Here is a 15769-nt window from a genome sequence, read left to right on the forward strand (position 1 = left end):
AGGATTTAATTACAGATTTTTTTTGATAAAATGCAATATGCTCCTTTGCATTGTACTACTAGTGAAATGTAGAAAACATATAAAACAATATTAAAGATCTTTCTTGGATAAAAAGATGGGTCATGCATGAATCTTTACCTTTTAAAAATTAATCAGAGCTGGAGTTAAAAGCTTAATTTAACACTTCTTTTGCTACCCAATTGTTTGTGTCCATCACTTACCATTTCACATTCATTCTATCAATGTTTCTCATCTAACAGTGCATGCAAAAAGCATAAGCCAGATGTGAAACCTTTATCTTCTTAGTCCTATACAAGTATATTTTCACTGGTAAATTCCTTTGTACAGTATTTACAATTTTCTCCATTGCAATAAAAAGGCAAAATAAATAAAGCTTATAAAGAGGAAATGCTCCTTAGGTCTTAGGCTTATTTTCCTAGAACAGATGCTGATTTCCACAGCACATAAAATTGGCTAGCCAGGGTTGTTTTTCTTCCTCCGACTTGGACTGTGAGTAGGATCTTGTTTCAGTTCTTGATACTGCACCTGTTTAAACACAAAGTTCAGGGGAAATTTCATCTTAACAACCTGAAAAAAAATCCATGTAAAGGAACAAGATATTATTCTTTGAGAGGAGGGAAGTACTGCATAGGAATTGCAACTGATATACAAAAAAATCTAACAGATTGCTAGGTCAAGGTGAAGAAGGAGAAGCAGCACAAGGAAAATCATACCAGGAAGTAATACAGTATGGAGACAGAAACTGTCTCCCTCACTGCAAGACATTCTTTGAAAACAAATGGTAAGAACAAATGGCAACAAATAGTGGGACAAAAATACCTTACAATAGCATTCTTAAAATAGTGGTCCATCTGGTTGGGGACTGAAATTAAAACCTTAAAAAAAGAACTTGTACTGCAGCCATTCAGATTAGGATACAATTTGGTCCTGGGTTAATGGAAATATCCATAGTTTTAAAAAAAAGGTACATTTAAGCTAAGCAAAGAATTTAGAATATATATGTTCTGTGTATGTGTTTCTGAAAGTATGTGATTTATGTTCTCAGTAGGCAGCACTTTGGTTCATGTAAAATCAATTTCTATTCAACAAGCCATTTAAGGAAAAGAACACCACCACAAATTCCCACCTCCAGCAAAGTGTCAACTTATCTCACTGGGCAAAACAGTTTGCTTTTACTTATACCTTGCCATCTGTTTCTCTCTCTCTAGATGCATAGGAACTGAAGCAGCAGTACTTGCTACAATATATTATTTTGTTTTTCTCAGTGGACTTTCTCAGTGACCAAAATTTAAATATCTTGGCCAAGTGGGATTTTGCCTTCCCCCCCCCCCCGCCCTTTGAACAAGAACCACGCATTCTGGGGAGATACAGAAACCAATGCTCTAAGCCACTAAACATGCAGAACAAGTTGTGCATTTTGTTCAATCCTGCTGAATATTTTAACCATTTTTAGACTCAAAGTAATTTACAAGAAATTTTAAAACCATACAATAATTTTAAACTAGCTGTAACAAAAGTGTTCTTTTTTCCCTAATACAAAATCCTTAGAATTTTGTAGCGAAAGGGGTGTTTTGTGTTGATTTGATGTGGCAACTGAACATTTAAAATTGTATCTTTATGGTTCATATCTTTAAAAAATGCAGAAAAAAAATTAGAAACAAAATCCTTGAAATCACTAAAATCCAAGATACCAGTAGAGAGAAAACCAAGACAGATTTTAAAACTTGTGTACAATATTCCCTGATAGTTGACTAATACAAACTTCACTGACCACTGGTAGAATTCTGTGCATTTTCCCCAAGATCCTTCTGAGACAAAGATCATGGCACAGACTAATTCAAACCACATGGAGTGTAACAAAATAATACATTTTACTTGGTTTTGGGGAATTTTAGCACCATGTGAAAGAATAAAACTTGAGCAAGTGTTTGATTTTTTTTAAGTGACTGTAAAATTAATGCTGCCTGGTAATGACAAGATAGTTTAAGATCACAAATACATACATACCACTTGCACATCTGAAGGAACTCTGGAAAGGAAATCAAGTACTTCATTGTTATCAATTGCATATGGACTTCGGAGTTTCTTTGTAAATTTATTGATACCTACATGAAGGAATAGTTCAGGATTTAGTAGCATGTCCACTTAAAAGCCATTTCAGACTGATACATAGGACTGACTGTATATGCGTTCTTCACAAGTGTTCATTATATTTCCTTCCTTTCATTTTCTTCTTGAAAATGATAAATTTTTATTTTACCTTGAGAGGCTCATCAATTATTTTATAAGCCAAAAGTTTATAAAAGTTAGTGCCATGTGGAAACATATCAAACATTGCCACTAGGCTCAGCCCTATCAAACTGAAGCACAGTTCAGAGACTTACAAGATTAGATCTGCAGTTCACAAGATGGAGAAGTAGTTGTCATGTTCTGCTCCTCTGCCATTCAAATAACATGAAACACAGCTCAGGGTCTATATGAGAAATGGCCTGAATTGCACAATTCTTCTCCCTCAGAAAAGAAGGTGGTTTGTACAGATAGGCTATTATACTTAATAGACTTCCATAATGACCACCCCATAATGAAGCACAAGTTCCAGTGTTAGCACCAGTCACCACTGTGCACACCACTGGTCTTGAAACTCCCCATGTACAAGGGCTTATCCATCTAGTGAATCTTCCTTCCTTCCGATACACATGACATTTTCTGCCACAAGAAGAATACAATCTTAAACAACCCTCCAAACCAAACCCTCCATGTGGCTGCACAGAGACCTTTGTACTGACTGATGTCAGCCCTGATCATAAGTTACAGTGAAACATACGAACTATGTACAGTGTATATTTGATTTTTCTTTATACGTGCAATAAGTAATTCTCATAATACATTCAGTGCACATACAGCTGAACATTAAGACCCCACATCTATCCAGGCATTTGTTCCTAGTTCCATTTGTAAAGTGAACACGCATTGATGCTTTCTTACAGATGAAGGCATGTACAAGCATAGTGTGTGTGCGTTCACTGTAATGTGTGAACAGTGCTTCTGTGCTCTAGGGATGGGGCAGACTGGCCATTAATGCCACTGGGAAAAGTCTAGCACCAAGTGAGGAGAAGCCCTCATGCAGCTGCTACTCTGATGAGCCAGCTGCCTGGGCCCTGTGCAGGGGGATAAGCAGCTGCTGCTATGAGCAAGCTGGCATTTGTTCCTTTCCCCAGTTCCATTGAGGTGGTGGGTGGATGACATTCTGGTGCCTGGTGAAAACATACTTATTTTCAGACTTTGGGGTAACTTTTTACATCCCTAATTTTTTATAGATCCAGAGGAGTTAGCCGTGTTAGTCGGTAGTAGCAAAATATTTTTGCTTTATTGTAGCATAAGCTTTCAAGAGCCACTCTTGGATCTGACGAGGAGAGCTGTGGCTCTCAAAAGTTTATGCTACAATAAAGTTGATTAGTCTTAAAGGTGCTACTGGACTCTTAACTATTTTGCTCATTTTTATTTTATTTTATTTACATCATTTATACTATGCCTTTCTCCCCAATGAGGATCCAAAGCAGTTTACATCATTCTCCTCTCCTCCATTTTATCCTCCATTTATAGTACTGTTACTGTTTAACTGTTTGTTACTTATGTATTTTAACCTTGGTGATGGTTTAGTAGCTTTTATGGTTTAGCTGTTTGATAGTTCTTATTGTGCCATTCCTATTTGGTTTTTTGCTCTGATTGTGCCAACATTTACATGTTTCATTGTACTTTAATGTTTCTGAGTATTTATTCAAATCATGTCAGGAACTGGTTTTTGGTTGATGAGTGGGACATCATTGTTGTTGTTTTAGAATACTCTAGGTGATTTACCTGATTTCTTGCAGTTGAACTCAAGGTGTTTTTTGGGAGATTAAATCAAAACAAACTTCAATATTATAAAACAGAATGTCTGTCTACTGTGAATATTGCAAGTATTGAACTGAGAGCAGGACTTTACAGTTTCCCCTTCTTGCTTCAGCCCACTGAGAGCCAAATTACATGAGACAAATTACGAGTTTCTGCAAGTGATCAGAACTATGTGCGCTCCAACATGCCCATGTTGACTTTTCCTCTAGTTGAGCACATTTCCTGTAACTTCAGTCCCTGCATGTGTCTCGTAACTGCATGTAGCTGCGTTTGTGAGTGTCCATGGTCATAATCAGTGAGCCCCCATTGTAGAGCACCGATTTTGGGTGACTTCCACTTCCCTCTCTCCTCTTTTTGCCCTTAAATCTGGCTTACCACAAACTGTTTTGCTTTTAATCTGGAATGTTTTAAATTTTCCCATTTTCTAGTTGACACCGCCGCCTCTCTACTCCTCCTTCCCCCTTAACTTCCTCCTCCTCCTATCCATGATTCATCTTCAATCAGGATAAGGAGGAGGTGAGAAGAAAGATCGTGGCAACACAATTAAGCATTTGAGCAAAAGTTCAAAACATGTCTGATACAGGAACCTAAAAAGGCCAGGGTGGGGAGTATTCATTCTCCAGTTCAGCTTGGCAATACAGAGCAAATTCGGTAAAATTCAGCCACTGTTTCCAATGGGTAATGCGATTCATGGCTTTCTGGCAGCCTAAGAGGGCATTTTAGGACAGAATTTTACCAAATTTGCTGGGGGCCTACTCCTAACGACCCCCCAAGTTTCATGAAGATTGGACTTCATGGGGCCATTTTATGACACCCCCCAAATAAGGTGCCCCCAGCTACCTCCAATCACCATTATTCCCTATGTGGAAAACTAGGGGAGCTATCTAGGGGCTGGGGTAGCATTTCGCAAGCAAAATCCACAGAATTTGCAAGGGACCTACTCCGAACTATCCTCTAAAGCCCCCCACCCCCCGTTTCAGGGAGATTGGACCCTGGGGAAGCCATGATCCATGTGTTTCTGCAGCGGGAGTCAGTTTTCCCCCACAATAGAAACAAATAGGGTAGCTGGGGGCACCTTCTTTAGGGGGCTATAAAATGGCCCCACAAAGTCCAATCTTCATGAAACATTGGGGGGGGGTCTTTAGTGGACAGTCAGGAGTATGTCCTCTGAAAAGTTTGTAGATTTTTTTCAATACTTCTATCTCCATCCCTGTGGATAGCCCCCCATAGTTTTCCCCATAGGGAATAATGGAGATCAGAGATGGCTGGAGGCAAACAGGCAGAAAACAGTGATTCTTGGTGACAGCAAGAAATGTTGCTCATGTGGCTCTGAGGTTTACCAAATCTTACTGCACTGTGCAGTGTAGTGCAGTCCCCCACCCCCACTCCTCATGCCTGGCAACCCTCTGACAGGCTTGAAGTGCTAGGAGGGGAGCCCTCTGATTCATCGATGGGTCAGTCTTATGCCTAGAGCAAAAAATCCAAGGAGTCTTTCCTGGGAACAAGGAGAGTGGTTGGAAAGTGGGGATTCCCCACTCCCCTTTGCATAGATGCCCTCCTTCTTGGAGGGCTGAGCTGCAAGATCCCAGCAGAGGTGTGGAACTCCTGTTTTTAGCACCCTGCCCAGGAAACACGGCAGGTTTTCCCCGATATGTCCAATTGAGTAAACAAGTCTCCCTCTCAGAAAAGTTACAGAGGAAGATTTGAGCATGTGCAAAGAGAAATTGCATCATGGGATACCATCCCTTGTCTAGGAGGAACGTGGAAGAAACCCGTGCCAGCCTGAACATGGGATCGAGTGCAGAGTGACTACAGTGTGCTAGTGAACAGGAAAGCAACAGGGAAACACGGGTATTTTTACTTGCCGTACGTATGTAATTCATCTCGTGTATTTTGGCTGCGCTTCCATGAGTTAGCTCATATTTTTAATCTTTGCAAATATGCTGTTTAGTAACCTTTCAAAATCAGTAGAAAGAAGTAAATTTATAGACACTGTACCCACTTAACAGAAAAAATTGTTCTTCAGCCATTATTTTCTGTATTCTGAGAGGACTTAATACAAGTTTTCCTTTTTCTAAAGTGCAGTAAGAAACTACAAAACAACACATGAACAATACAATTGCATGAATGTATTTTTTGCATTTATAATGCATGCACGTGTAAGTGAGAGAGAGAGAGGAGAGAGAGGAGAGAAAGAGAGAGATTATTCATTTAAAGGTGACCCTCTCATGCCTGGTTTCTAGGCACTGACTTTATATATTTTCATCTGATAAAAGCCTGAAAAGGCTTATTGTTCTAAATGCCCTATATAAATTGAAATGCCACTGTTTGTATATAAGTAGTAAAAATAAATCAGAATAATATCTAGACAAAGCTACAGTTTGATAGATGAAGAATCCTCATGGATACATGTTTATAGTATGATGAAGTCTAAAATGCCAGACAAGAAAATGCATTTGGCAGGTAGGCCTAAATCTTTACACCATTGTGATTTCTAACTAACCTGTCTGTTTCCATCATGTAGTAGTTTCATGCTCATAAATACATAGAACTCCTGACAGTATAACTCATTCCTTAAAAACAGCTTCTTCTATGTGGCACAGCCAGCCTTGGAAGTGGAAAAAGGCTTTACTTACCCCAGACAAGGACAATGTATCTCAGTGGAATGAAATACAGGATGACTGTGAACACAGAGAGGGCAACAATGGCCAGCCAGCTTAAGAATGGAACAGTCCAATTGAAGGTACTGAATGGAAAATTGATGCAAGTCAGAAGGGTAATAAATTTAATGAACAGATTTAATTAAAAAAATACCAGGCAGCCAGAGTATAGATCTATAAGTGGAACAAAGGTAGCATTTGATGAAATAATCAAAGTAGTTTAAGAATGCAGATACAGAGTACAATGTACAGTGGGATTTGAACTCACTCCCTAGCAAGTGCCAGTGTAGTTGAAACTCTCCATCCCATGGGAGGACGCAGCCTCTTTCAGGTCCACAGAGCTATTCTTCTTCACAACAGTAACAAAATATAATAAAAATATTTCAGTGCATTCATCATTCTCTATCCCCCCAAACTGCCCTTTTCTCACAACCACTTTCAAGAACAGCACACAAATCTTTGTCTTGCCTTCAAGATGCAATCCAAGCTGTCCTCACTAAAGTTAGCTCAGGAAACATTTGCCTGCCAGTCATTCTGTTGTCCATGTCTGGCAGCACTCTTTGGCTGTCATCATGTATAGAAGAGATATGAGGACATGTGACATGGAGTTATCCCTCCTATGGGGGAAGCATTACTTTCAAAATAGATATGTGGAAACTAAGAGTCTTTTTGTCTGGTCTAAAGCAACACAGGGCTGTATTGAGACAACTCTCCAATAGACAATCTCTTAACAGTTAATCAACCCTCTGATTGAGGAGAAGTCAGAAGTATATTTATTCCAAGTGTCAAGTGAAAACATTGTATCCCAGCCAAAATCATCTAATGTTATCGTTTAAGATTTTAAATAATAGTCTACTCACTCTTGAAATAATTAAGTATAAAAGAATCACAATGATACAACCAATGATGTCAACAAAACCAGAAATAAAACGCATACAGCCTATCTGTCTTAAATTCAAAACATAAATACAATTTCTAAGATTCTCATGGAAACTTTCAGAAACATAAGACAGTGTCAAACCAAGTCTGAGAAATTCAGAGGTTTTTTTAGGTTGTGACTACCTTGTATACGTTCAATTACATTCATCTCATATGACTGTATTACAACCATTTGTCTCATCTGAAGGCATGAGGTAAGACCCCTGTGAGCATTAGAATTAACATTTTTCCAAGAAATATATTTCTGAAAACTGTGCTCTGTTTGTTCCACTCATTCTATGATTTAATTTGGGTATCATAACTTATCTTTCTCTGGGATGAAACAGTGAGCCTTGCTGACACAGTAAAAAAAAAACAACTCTCAGACTTACAATGTTCAAGAATCTATACCATTAACAGACACGGTTTACGACACATGTATTATTTATTTACTTCATTTACACCTCACTTTTTTTCCCCAATGGGGACCTGAAGCAGCTTACATCATTCTCCTCTCCTCATTTATTCTCACAAAACCCCTGTGGGTGGGTGTGGACAGGGAGTGAAAAAGCCTGGAAAAGGGCCCCTGTGCCTAAAAAGAGGGAGGGAGAGAGGAAGAGGGAGTCAGCCTGACCCTGTGCCACTTCCGAAAGAAGGGAGGAAGGAAGGAAGGATGCCTAACCAATTGGCTGAGTGCCACATGTCTTGCCTTGCATGGGGTTCTGGTGGGCCAGGCACCAGTTTCTGCACCTTGGGCGTGGGCACTACTTCCCTGGTTTTCTGCAGTCCTCAGGCAGTCTGGGAGCTGCAGGACTCAGGTAGGCCATGCCAGATGCCATCTTGCTAGCCGAGCCAGGCACTGTTGCGTCCCTCACCTTGTGCAGGGCTCAGATGAGCCAGGTGCCACCTTGGGTGGGGCAGGCTGGGTGATGCTGCCTCCTTTGCCTCAGTGGGGCTCATGGAAGGCAGGGCAGGCACTGCCACATCTCTTGCCGCAGGCAGGGCTCTGCTGCCTTCCTCACCTTGCATGGGGCTCAGGTGGGCCAGGCACAACTGCTTGCCTTACTTCTTGTGGAGCTTGGGTGGACCAGATGCTGCCTCCCCTGTCTTGCTTCAGATGGGTTGGTCACTGCCTCTTCTAACTGCATAAAGCTTGGGTAAGCTGGACTCACCTTATGTCATAAGCTGGCTGGTTGCCCGGCTCAGGTATAAGGAAGATATCCTGGTGCTCTTAATGGTAAATCCTCTGTGTCTGTGAGGTAACTTACACTGAGAATGTGTAACTGGCCCAAAGTCACCCTGTGAGTTGCCACAGCAGAATGATGATTCAAGATACTTGACTGAAGTTCTAATCACTATACCATACTGGCATTTGTGGTATGGCTGCTGTTGAACAGTAGAAAGCAGCTAAGTCTGGATGAGTCATGCAACTTGGTGCTAGCAAGTCACCTTGGTTGCTACCAGGTCTGGCCTCAAAGGTCCCACCCCTTCTCCCTGCCTGGAATGCTGACAAAACTGCTGTGGTTGCCTGGCAACAGGCATTCGTTTCTTAAAGCAACAGGTGCTCGGGTTTGTAGAAAGATTTGTCAATTCACAGTTCCAGTTTCCAGATTTAAGTTTTCTCAGATTTGGATGGGTTGAGAATTCTGGTTTTCAGGTAGACCCTGTTCAATCTAAGTAAAACTTGGTGACTCTCAAAAACCTCGACAATGCCAACTACTGATCAACTGGGAAAAAGAAGGATTACTTTCACAGGTCATAACAACTTCCTTTTGGGCATAAAGGAAGGATCTGGTCTACCTTATCCCTATGGAAGACATACTTTTGGATTAGAGGAAAGGGCCATGTGCTGATTCCCATATAGACCCTGATTTCATTAAAAAGAGAGGTTTCTGACCAGTATGCCAGGAAGTCTTACAGCCAACAGCTGGGCATAGAGGCTGAGGCAGGGATCCCATTCCCCCAGAGGGGGCAGGGGATCCCCTGCTTTCGCCATCTGCCTCCACTTACCTGGCCAGAGGGGGAGGAAGACATGGGAACAGGCCTCCTGGGCATGCTCCTGGGGCGGCATGATGACATCACTGATGTTATTGCACCCCCCTGGGAGCACCCCCGTGCTTTGCCGTGGGCCATTTTGGGCCCCAAATGGGTTGAACTGGGCCAGTTTGAGGCCCAAACTGGCCTGCTGTGAAGCAGGTGCACAGCCCTGCGTCTGCACAGTAAACTCACCAGAAGTGACATCACAGGGCCATGGGGCGCGCATGCAAGTAAACAAAAAATGGGAAAAAGGAGGTAAGAGCCAGGTCTCCCCCCTCCCACCAGGAGGGTAAGGGGACCTGGCAACCCTAGGCTGATGCCTTCCCCGAATGTTTCCTCCTTGCACTGATATTCAGAGATTTACTGCCTTCAAATATGGAGGCTTATTGTCTCTGAAAGTGGGAAGAGATAGGTACAATGCAGGGCTTCTAGCCATACTGTACCCCTTTGTTTAGATAACTCCCTTGCTACTCTAGGGACGCCTGCTTTTTCCATCAGGGGCTAGTAGAAGACTGAATTTCTACTTATATTCTTGTGGCTTTTTCTGATGCTACAGATTCTCACACCAGCATGATGTGTGGGAACACTGACTCATCAGCAAATCATTTTTAAATCAGTATCATTTATTTTCTTATTTTACATATTTACCAACATCCATATTGCCTCATTTGGCAGGTCATATTTCAGTAATGAATTCTGAGGGCCAAACTACATTTCACGCAGGAGATATATTGAAGACAGTGTTGGGACAGGGTTTTTTAAAATCTTCTTTTTACTGCTTCTTTTAAAGAAATCACCACCCAAGATAATGTTAGTTATAGTAGTCATGGGACAGTGGAAATTTCTATCAGGAAAACAGAATCTGAGGGAAAGGTCCCCAGATCCATGGTCCTAATTCAATTTCCCCCCCCCCCAGCCAACTTTTAAATGTTAAAGAAAACAGTAGGAAACTTAAAAAGAGTCCAGTAGCACCTTTAAGACTAACCAATTTTATTGTAGCATAAGCTTTCGAGAATCACATTCTCTTCGTCAGATGCATGGAGGGCAGAAGGAAACTGGCCAAATATAGAGGAGGAGAGGGGGGGAGGGGGGAAGGAGGAGAGGGGGGATGTAAACAACTCCTTTGATATGGAGATGCAGACAGCTCCTTTTGGTGTGGGGATCATTTAACACTCAGAGAACAGTATAACATACAAGAGGGATCCCCCCCCACAGAAATGAATTTTATTGACTGCTCTCTTTCCAAACTCGTTTGATACTATAAAGCTGCCTCACAAAATATGCAATTAGTTGCCCTATGCAAGTGTCTGTTTAAAGCCTGCTTCTCAAGACAGCTATTTTTGTTGGTTAAGAATTTTAACCTACCCTGTCTGTAAAGATATAGTTAAAGGTAAAAACAGTTAAAGATAAAGCCAGGAGATAGCAGCTAAAGAACTGGCATATTAGTTCAATTGGTAGAGTTATCAGGTCACAATGTTACAGCCACAATGGACAAAATTCCCCCTCCATGTCATTATTCAAGGAACCTATCAGGGTTTATCTGTAAGCTCTGCAGCCCTCTTGACTCTGGAGCCCACTGTCTGAGCCCTCAGGTACAATCTTTTTGTACTTGATCATGTACTTCTTGACAATAGCGCACAGTACCTCCTTCTCCTAAGTCCCATTTTGCCTCAGATGTACTTCCGCTCTTTGGCACCTCTTTCCTTCAACTCCATCACTAAAACACGAGGTTTCTCCAGATCCCTGTTTTTCATCTCACTATCCCACTGCCTTTAGACAGCTTCTTCTGAACTGCTGCCTCTTTCCTTCTTAGTATACTGCCTCTCCTGACCAAAAAAAAAAGCCCAATAAAGTTTGTCATAGTTCCTTTCTGCCTAAGTTTTCTGTCCTTCAAGGCTGTGTGGATGCTTTGACTTCCTGCTGGAGATGACAAGATGGCTGGCGCTCATCAGACCCTTTAGGTCTTATCTGTTTTGTCCCAGATGGGAGGCTGACACGCTATTTGTCAGGTAAGGTTGCTCTCCTAGTTCCTTTTCTGGTCAGGTTTGGTATGGGTCATAATCAGTCTCTAGTTCAGGTTCTGGTAAGACTCAATACTCCCTTGGGATATATAATAACATACTGGGGATGCTTCCATAAAGGGGCAAGTAATATAACTCAAAGTTGACTAATAGAGCTATGCTCTAAGATCTGGCCAAAGTGCAATAAGAAAACAAAATTTCCTTGGTTCAAAGGAGGATCTTTTAATAGTCAGATATTAGCAAATTTGCCCGATAACATTGATCAAAAAATGCATGAACTTGATTATCAGTATACCTGGTTATACTGCTAACAGGGAAGTGCTGCTAAACCATCTTCTTCCCCCCCCCCCAGGGGCTCTTCTCTACCTTTGCCTCCTTATTCTGGTTTCTTTCCTAGTTATTTCTGGTTCTCAAGAGTTTGTTCCTATGCCCCCTCCTTCTGTACCTTTTGTGGAAGATAATCAGGGTCTTCAACCTGCTCCTGTCCTGTCTCCTGCTCATACTCAAAATCTATCTATAAGCTAGCTCTGCCTCTGGGTCAGTCGTTTAGGCACCATTGTGAACTTACCTAGTGCCTCAGGAAGGAGGTAGTATGGGTTACTGCATATTATTATTTTCCCTTCTCTCTTTCTGATCTTGTGTTATGGAAACAACAGCTTCCAAAGCTAAGGGAAGATCCTGAAAAGTATTTACAACAGTTTCAGCTTATTTTTGCAGCCTACCAGCCTACCTACCAGGATGTGCAGCAATTACTTGTGTAGTCCAGATGAGGAAATGCTCATTCTTCAAAAGGCCCAATCCTGGGTAAATGAAGACGCCAAATACTGTGAGATGTAGCCTCAGAGAGAACCAAACCACTATTATAACGAGTCAGCAAATTGCCATTACTTGAGCCAAATGTGAAACAGTATTCTTGAAGATATTACAGGTGCATCTGGTCAGCAAGGTATGAACTGGACTAAGGTAAAATCTGTCATACAGGGGCCAGAGGAACATCTTTCAGATTTTTTTACACACCTCACAAAGGTGGTTCGAGTGTTTTCCCGAATGAACCATGACCTAGCTGAAAATGGCCCTATGATTGGTTCTATTTTTGTAGAGCAGGCTAACCCTGATATTCACAAATATTTTCAAAAGCATTCCCTAGGAAGAGAGCTATTATATAATCTAGTTGTGCTGTTATATATTTTGAGTATATTTTTCTGTTGTAGTTTAAATCTAATTCAAATGTAGTGCTTTATATACGTTTCTATGTACTTTGGAATTCATATGTAAATTTGACTCAGTCAGACTTGGATTGAATAGAGACTATGAATGGTTATCTCACTATTAGAAGTAATTGCCTTTCAGGCATTCTATTCAGATTCCGCTATGGAGGGGCGGGGTCACACTCAGCCTGGATTGTGCACTCCACTTTTGCAACTGATTTGCATCTACTCCCCCTCTCCCCCTCTTGGTTGTGAACAAGTTAAGCAAAAACAGGAACAAGCTCAAAAGCATGAAGAGAGCTCTCTCTTGGCAGTCATCATTTCAGGTCACCCACAGTGGAGACACCCAATGCGTGGCAGGGGTCAAGGTCTAGGATTTAATGTGTTACGTCCTCCCCCCATTGTGCAGTTTGAAGTAAATTCAGCTGCTATTTGTTGGTATTGTAAGCAGCCTGGTCACTGGAAAAATTAATGTCCTGTCCATCCCCGAGGACCTCCTTTACAGTTTCTGCTGCTTCAAAGATAAATGTTTACAAATGTCACTGACTGACAGTGTCTCCTGAGGGAATCAGATTTATCTCTTCTAACCTTTTATAATGTTTCTTCTACCTGCTGCTGTTCTGTGCAAGACCCTCAGATTCAAGATAAAGTCAATGGCTTTAACTATTCTTGCTTTTTAGATACAGAAGCAACTAGGTCTGCCCTCTCTACTGATGTACTACTGGTTTCTCACCACCAAGTAACTGTCATGGAGACTGAAGGACAGCCCAAACTGGTCTAAGTTAGCTATTCAGCTACTGTTGAAATTGATCCTTGACCACAAACCATGCTTTCCTTCTTTGCCCTAACAGCCCAATCAATCTGCTTGGGAGGGATTTGTTAACTAAATTATGTGCTACCATTTATTAATCCCCTGATGGACTTCATATCTCCCTTCCTACTACTCAGTTGCAAGGTTTTCAAGATGTCTTAGCTGTTCCTGATACCTTTGATGTTAATTCTCTTCCAGAGCCTCTTGCCATTCTCTTTCTGCAGAATCTCTTTGGATGCTGTTGGATTGTTAAATCTGCCACCCCAGTGATCATCAAGCATCATTCAGGGCCCCCTTCCTCTATTCTCCAGTACCCTCTTAAACCAGAGGACATTGAAGGTCTTTGTCCCTTGGTGGAATCTTATTTACAGCAAGGTATTCTTAAATGGTGCACTTCTTCAGTCAACAGTCCTGTTCCCCCAGTAAAGAAACGTGGCAAGGTCACCTCTGATGGAAAGCCTGTTTATCGCTTTCTCCAGGATTTGTATGCCATTAATGCCTGTGTTATTCCCTGCAACCCTATCATTCCAAATCCAGCCACTATAGTGACTTTGATTTCTGAAAATGCTTGTAGGTTTACTGTTATTGATTTATGTTTGGCCTTTTTCTCCATTCATGTTGCCGAAGAATCTCAATGGCTTTTTGCTTTTACCTAGCCTGTTACTTCGTCCACTCATGTCCAATTGACTTGGACCCAGCCGCCCCAAGGCTACACAGAGAGTCCTTTATTTTCTCAGATTCTGGCTAAAGACTTAAACTCTATTGTTTTATCTCCTGACTAAGTTTTTCTTCAATATATTGATGACATTTTAATTTGCTCTAAGTCTCAAGCAGCAAATGTCAAGGACAGTGTCACTATGTGAAAGAGGACATGTCATCTCTCCCAGCAAACTGCAATTCTGCTCTCAGACTGTTTAATATCTCGGCTTCCAGATCTCTTCAGGACAGCACAGCCTCCTTCCTAGTTGCCTTAAAGGTATTCAGGACTTCTCCAGGACTGTCTCCAAGTGCCAGGCATGTGCCGGGGGTGGGGGGTGGGGCGAGCTGCAGGTTTCTGTTGACCCTGGATTCCTGCTTCTGGGGAACTGTCTAAACCCCTTACTACCAAGGATGCCAAGGATCCAGTCCTCTGGTCTGCTGAAGCCAATAAAGTCTTTAATGCCCTCAAGCATGCCTTTATGTTTGCTCCCGCTCTGGGCCTTCCAGACTATAACAATCCCTTTATCTTTTTAGTTCATGAATGCTCTTGAGTGGACTCTGGTATGTTGGTCCAGCCCTGGGGGGACTGTTTCAGCCCAGTTGCTTATTATTTGATCCAACAGAACCCTGCTGTAGCTGGCGCTGTGCCTTATCTCCATACTGTTGCTGCTGCTACCGCCACCCTAATTGAGTGCTCCCAGGATATAGTGCTCTCCCACCCCTTAATAGTTATGGTTCCTCATGCAATTGAAGCTTTACTCCTTTAGCACAATACTCAGCATTTTTCTTCATACCATCTCAATCGTTATGAAATTTTGTTCTTGGCAGCTGAAAACCTGACTATTCAGCATTGTGCCAAACTCAATTCAGTCAGCTTGCTACCCCTTCTGGACGATGGCACTGCACACCATGACTGTTGCCAGGTAATCTCTCTTGTATAAAAACCTCACCCAGACCTCTCTGATGCTCCTCTACTGAACTCTTTTATTTTTTGTTGATAAATTTTCCTACATGTCTGAAGGTAGGTGCTGCTCTGGTTATGCTACGTGCTCTGATTCTACTGTTTTTGAGGCATCTCCCCTCCCTCCCTCATACAGTGTCCAGGCAGCTGAACTTTATGCTTTGCAACGTGCCTGTTTCCTAGCCACTAACAGTTCTGTCACTGTTTATACTGACTCTCAATATATATTTGGCATTTGCCATGCCGTTGGTGCCCTTTGGAAACAGAGGCTTTCTAACCACATCTAACCACCCTATTGCCCACCGACATTTGGTTGAAGGCCTACTTTCTGCCATTTTGGCTCCTTCTGCTACAGCAGTTGTCCATATGAAAGCTCACACAGGTGACACCACTTTTGAGGCTAAAGGCAACCATTTGGCTGACCAAGCTGCTCATGCAACCGATCTTCAACCCCTTGAGCTTCAAGCACTGGTTGTGGCCCCCGCCTTCTTGCTGCCTGACTTTCAGTCTGCAGCTTCCCCTTCTGAGCTTTCCTCCTG

General features: G+C 41.9%; 1 protein-coding gene across 1 annotated transcript in view; it reads right to left on the reverse strand.

Annotated features, from left to right (window-relative positions):
- Positions 1-442: 442 nt before the first annotated feature.
- The window catches only part of MCTP1 (multiple C2 and transmembrane domain containing 1), a 412208-nt gene continuing 396881 nt past the window's right edge, over positions 443-15769 (reverse strand). Inside the window, exons 19-21 of the mRNA XM_054986650.1 lie at positions 6552-6661; positions 2029-2126; positions 443-546 (exon numbers count right to left, since the gene is read on the reverse strand). Of these exons, the coding sequence (XP_054842625.1) occupies positions 475-546; positions 2029-2126; positions 6552-6661 (280 nt within the window). The 3' untranslated portion in view covers positions 443-474. The remainder of the gene's footprint in view (positions 547-2028; positions 2127-6551; positions 6662-15769) is intronic.

The sequence above is a fragment of the Eublepharis macularius genome, chromosome 8, assembly GCF_028583425.1.
Source record: "Eublepharis macularius isolate TG4126 chromosome 8, MPM_Emac_v1.0, whole genome shotgun sequence".
Taxonomy (NCBI): Eukaryota; Metazoa; Chordata; class Lepidosauria; order Squamata; family Eublepharidae; genus Eublepharis; species Eublepharis macularius.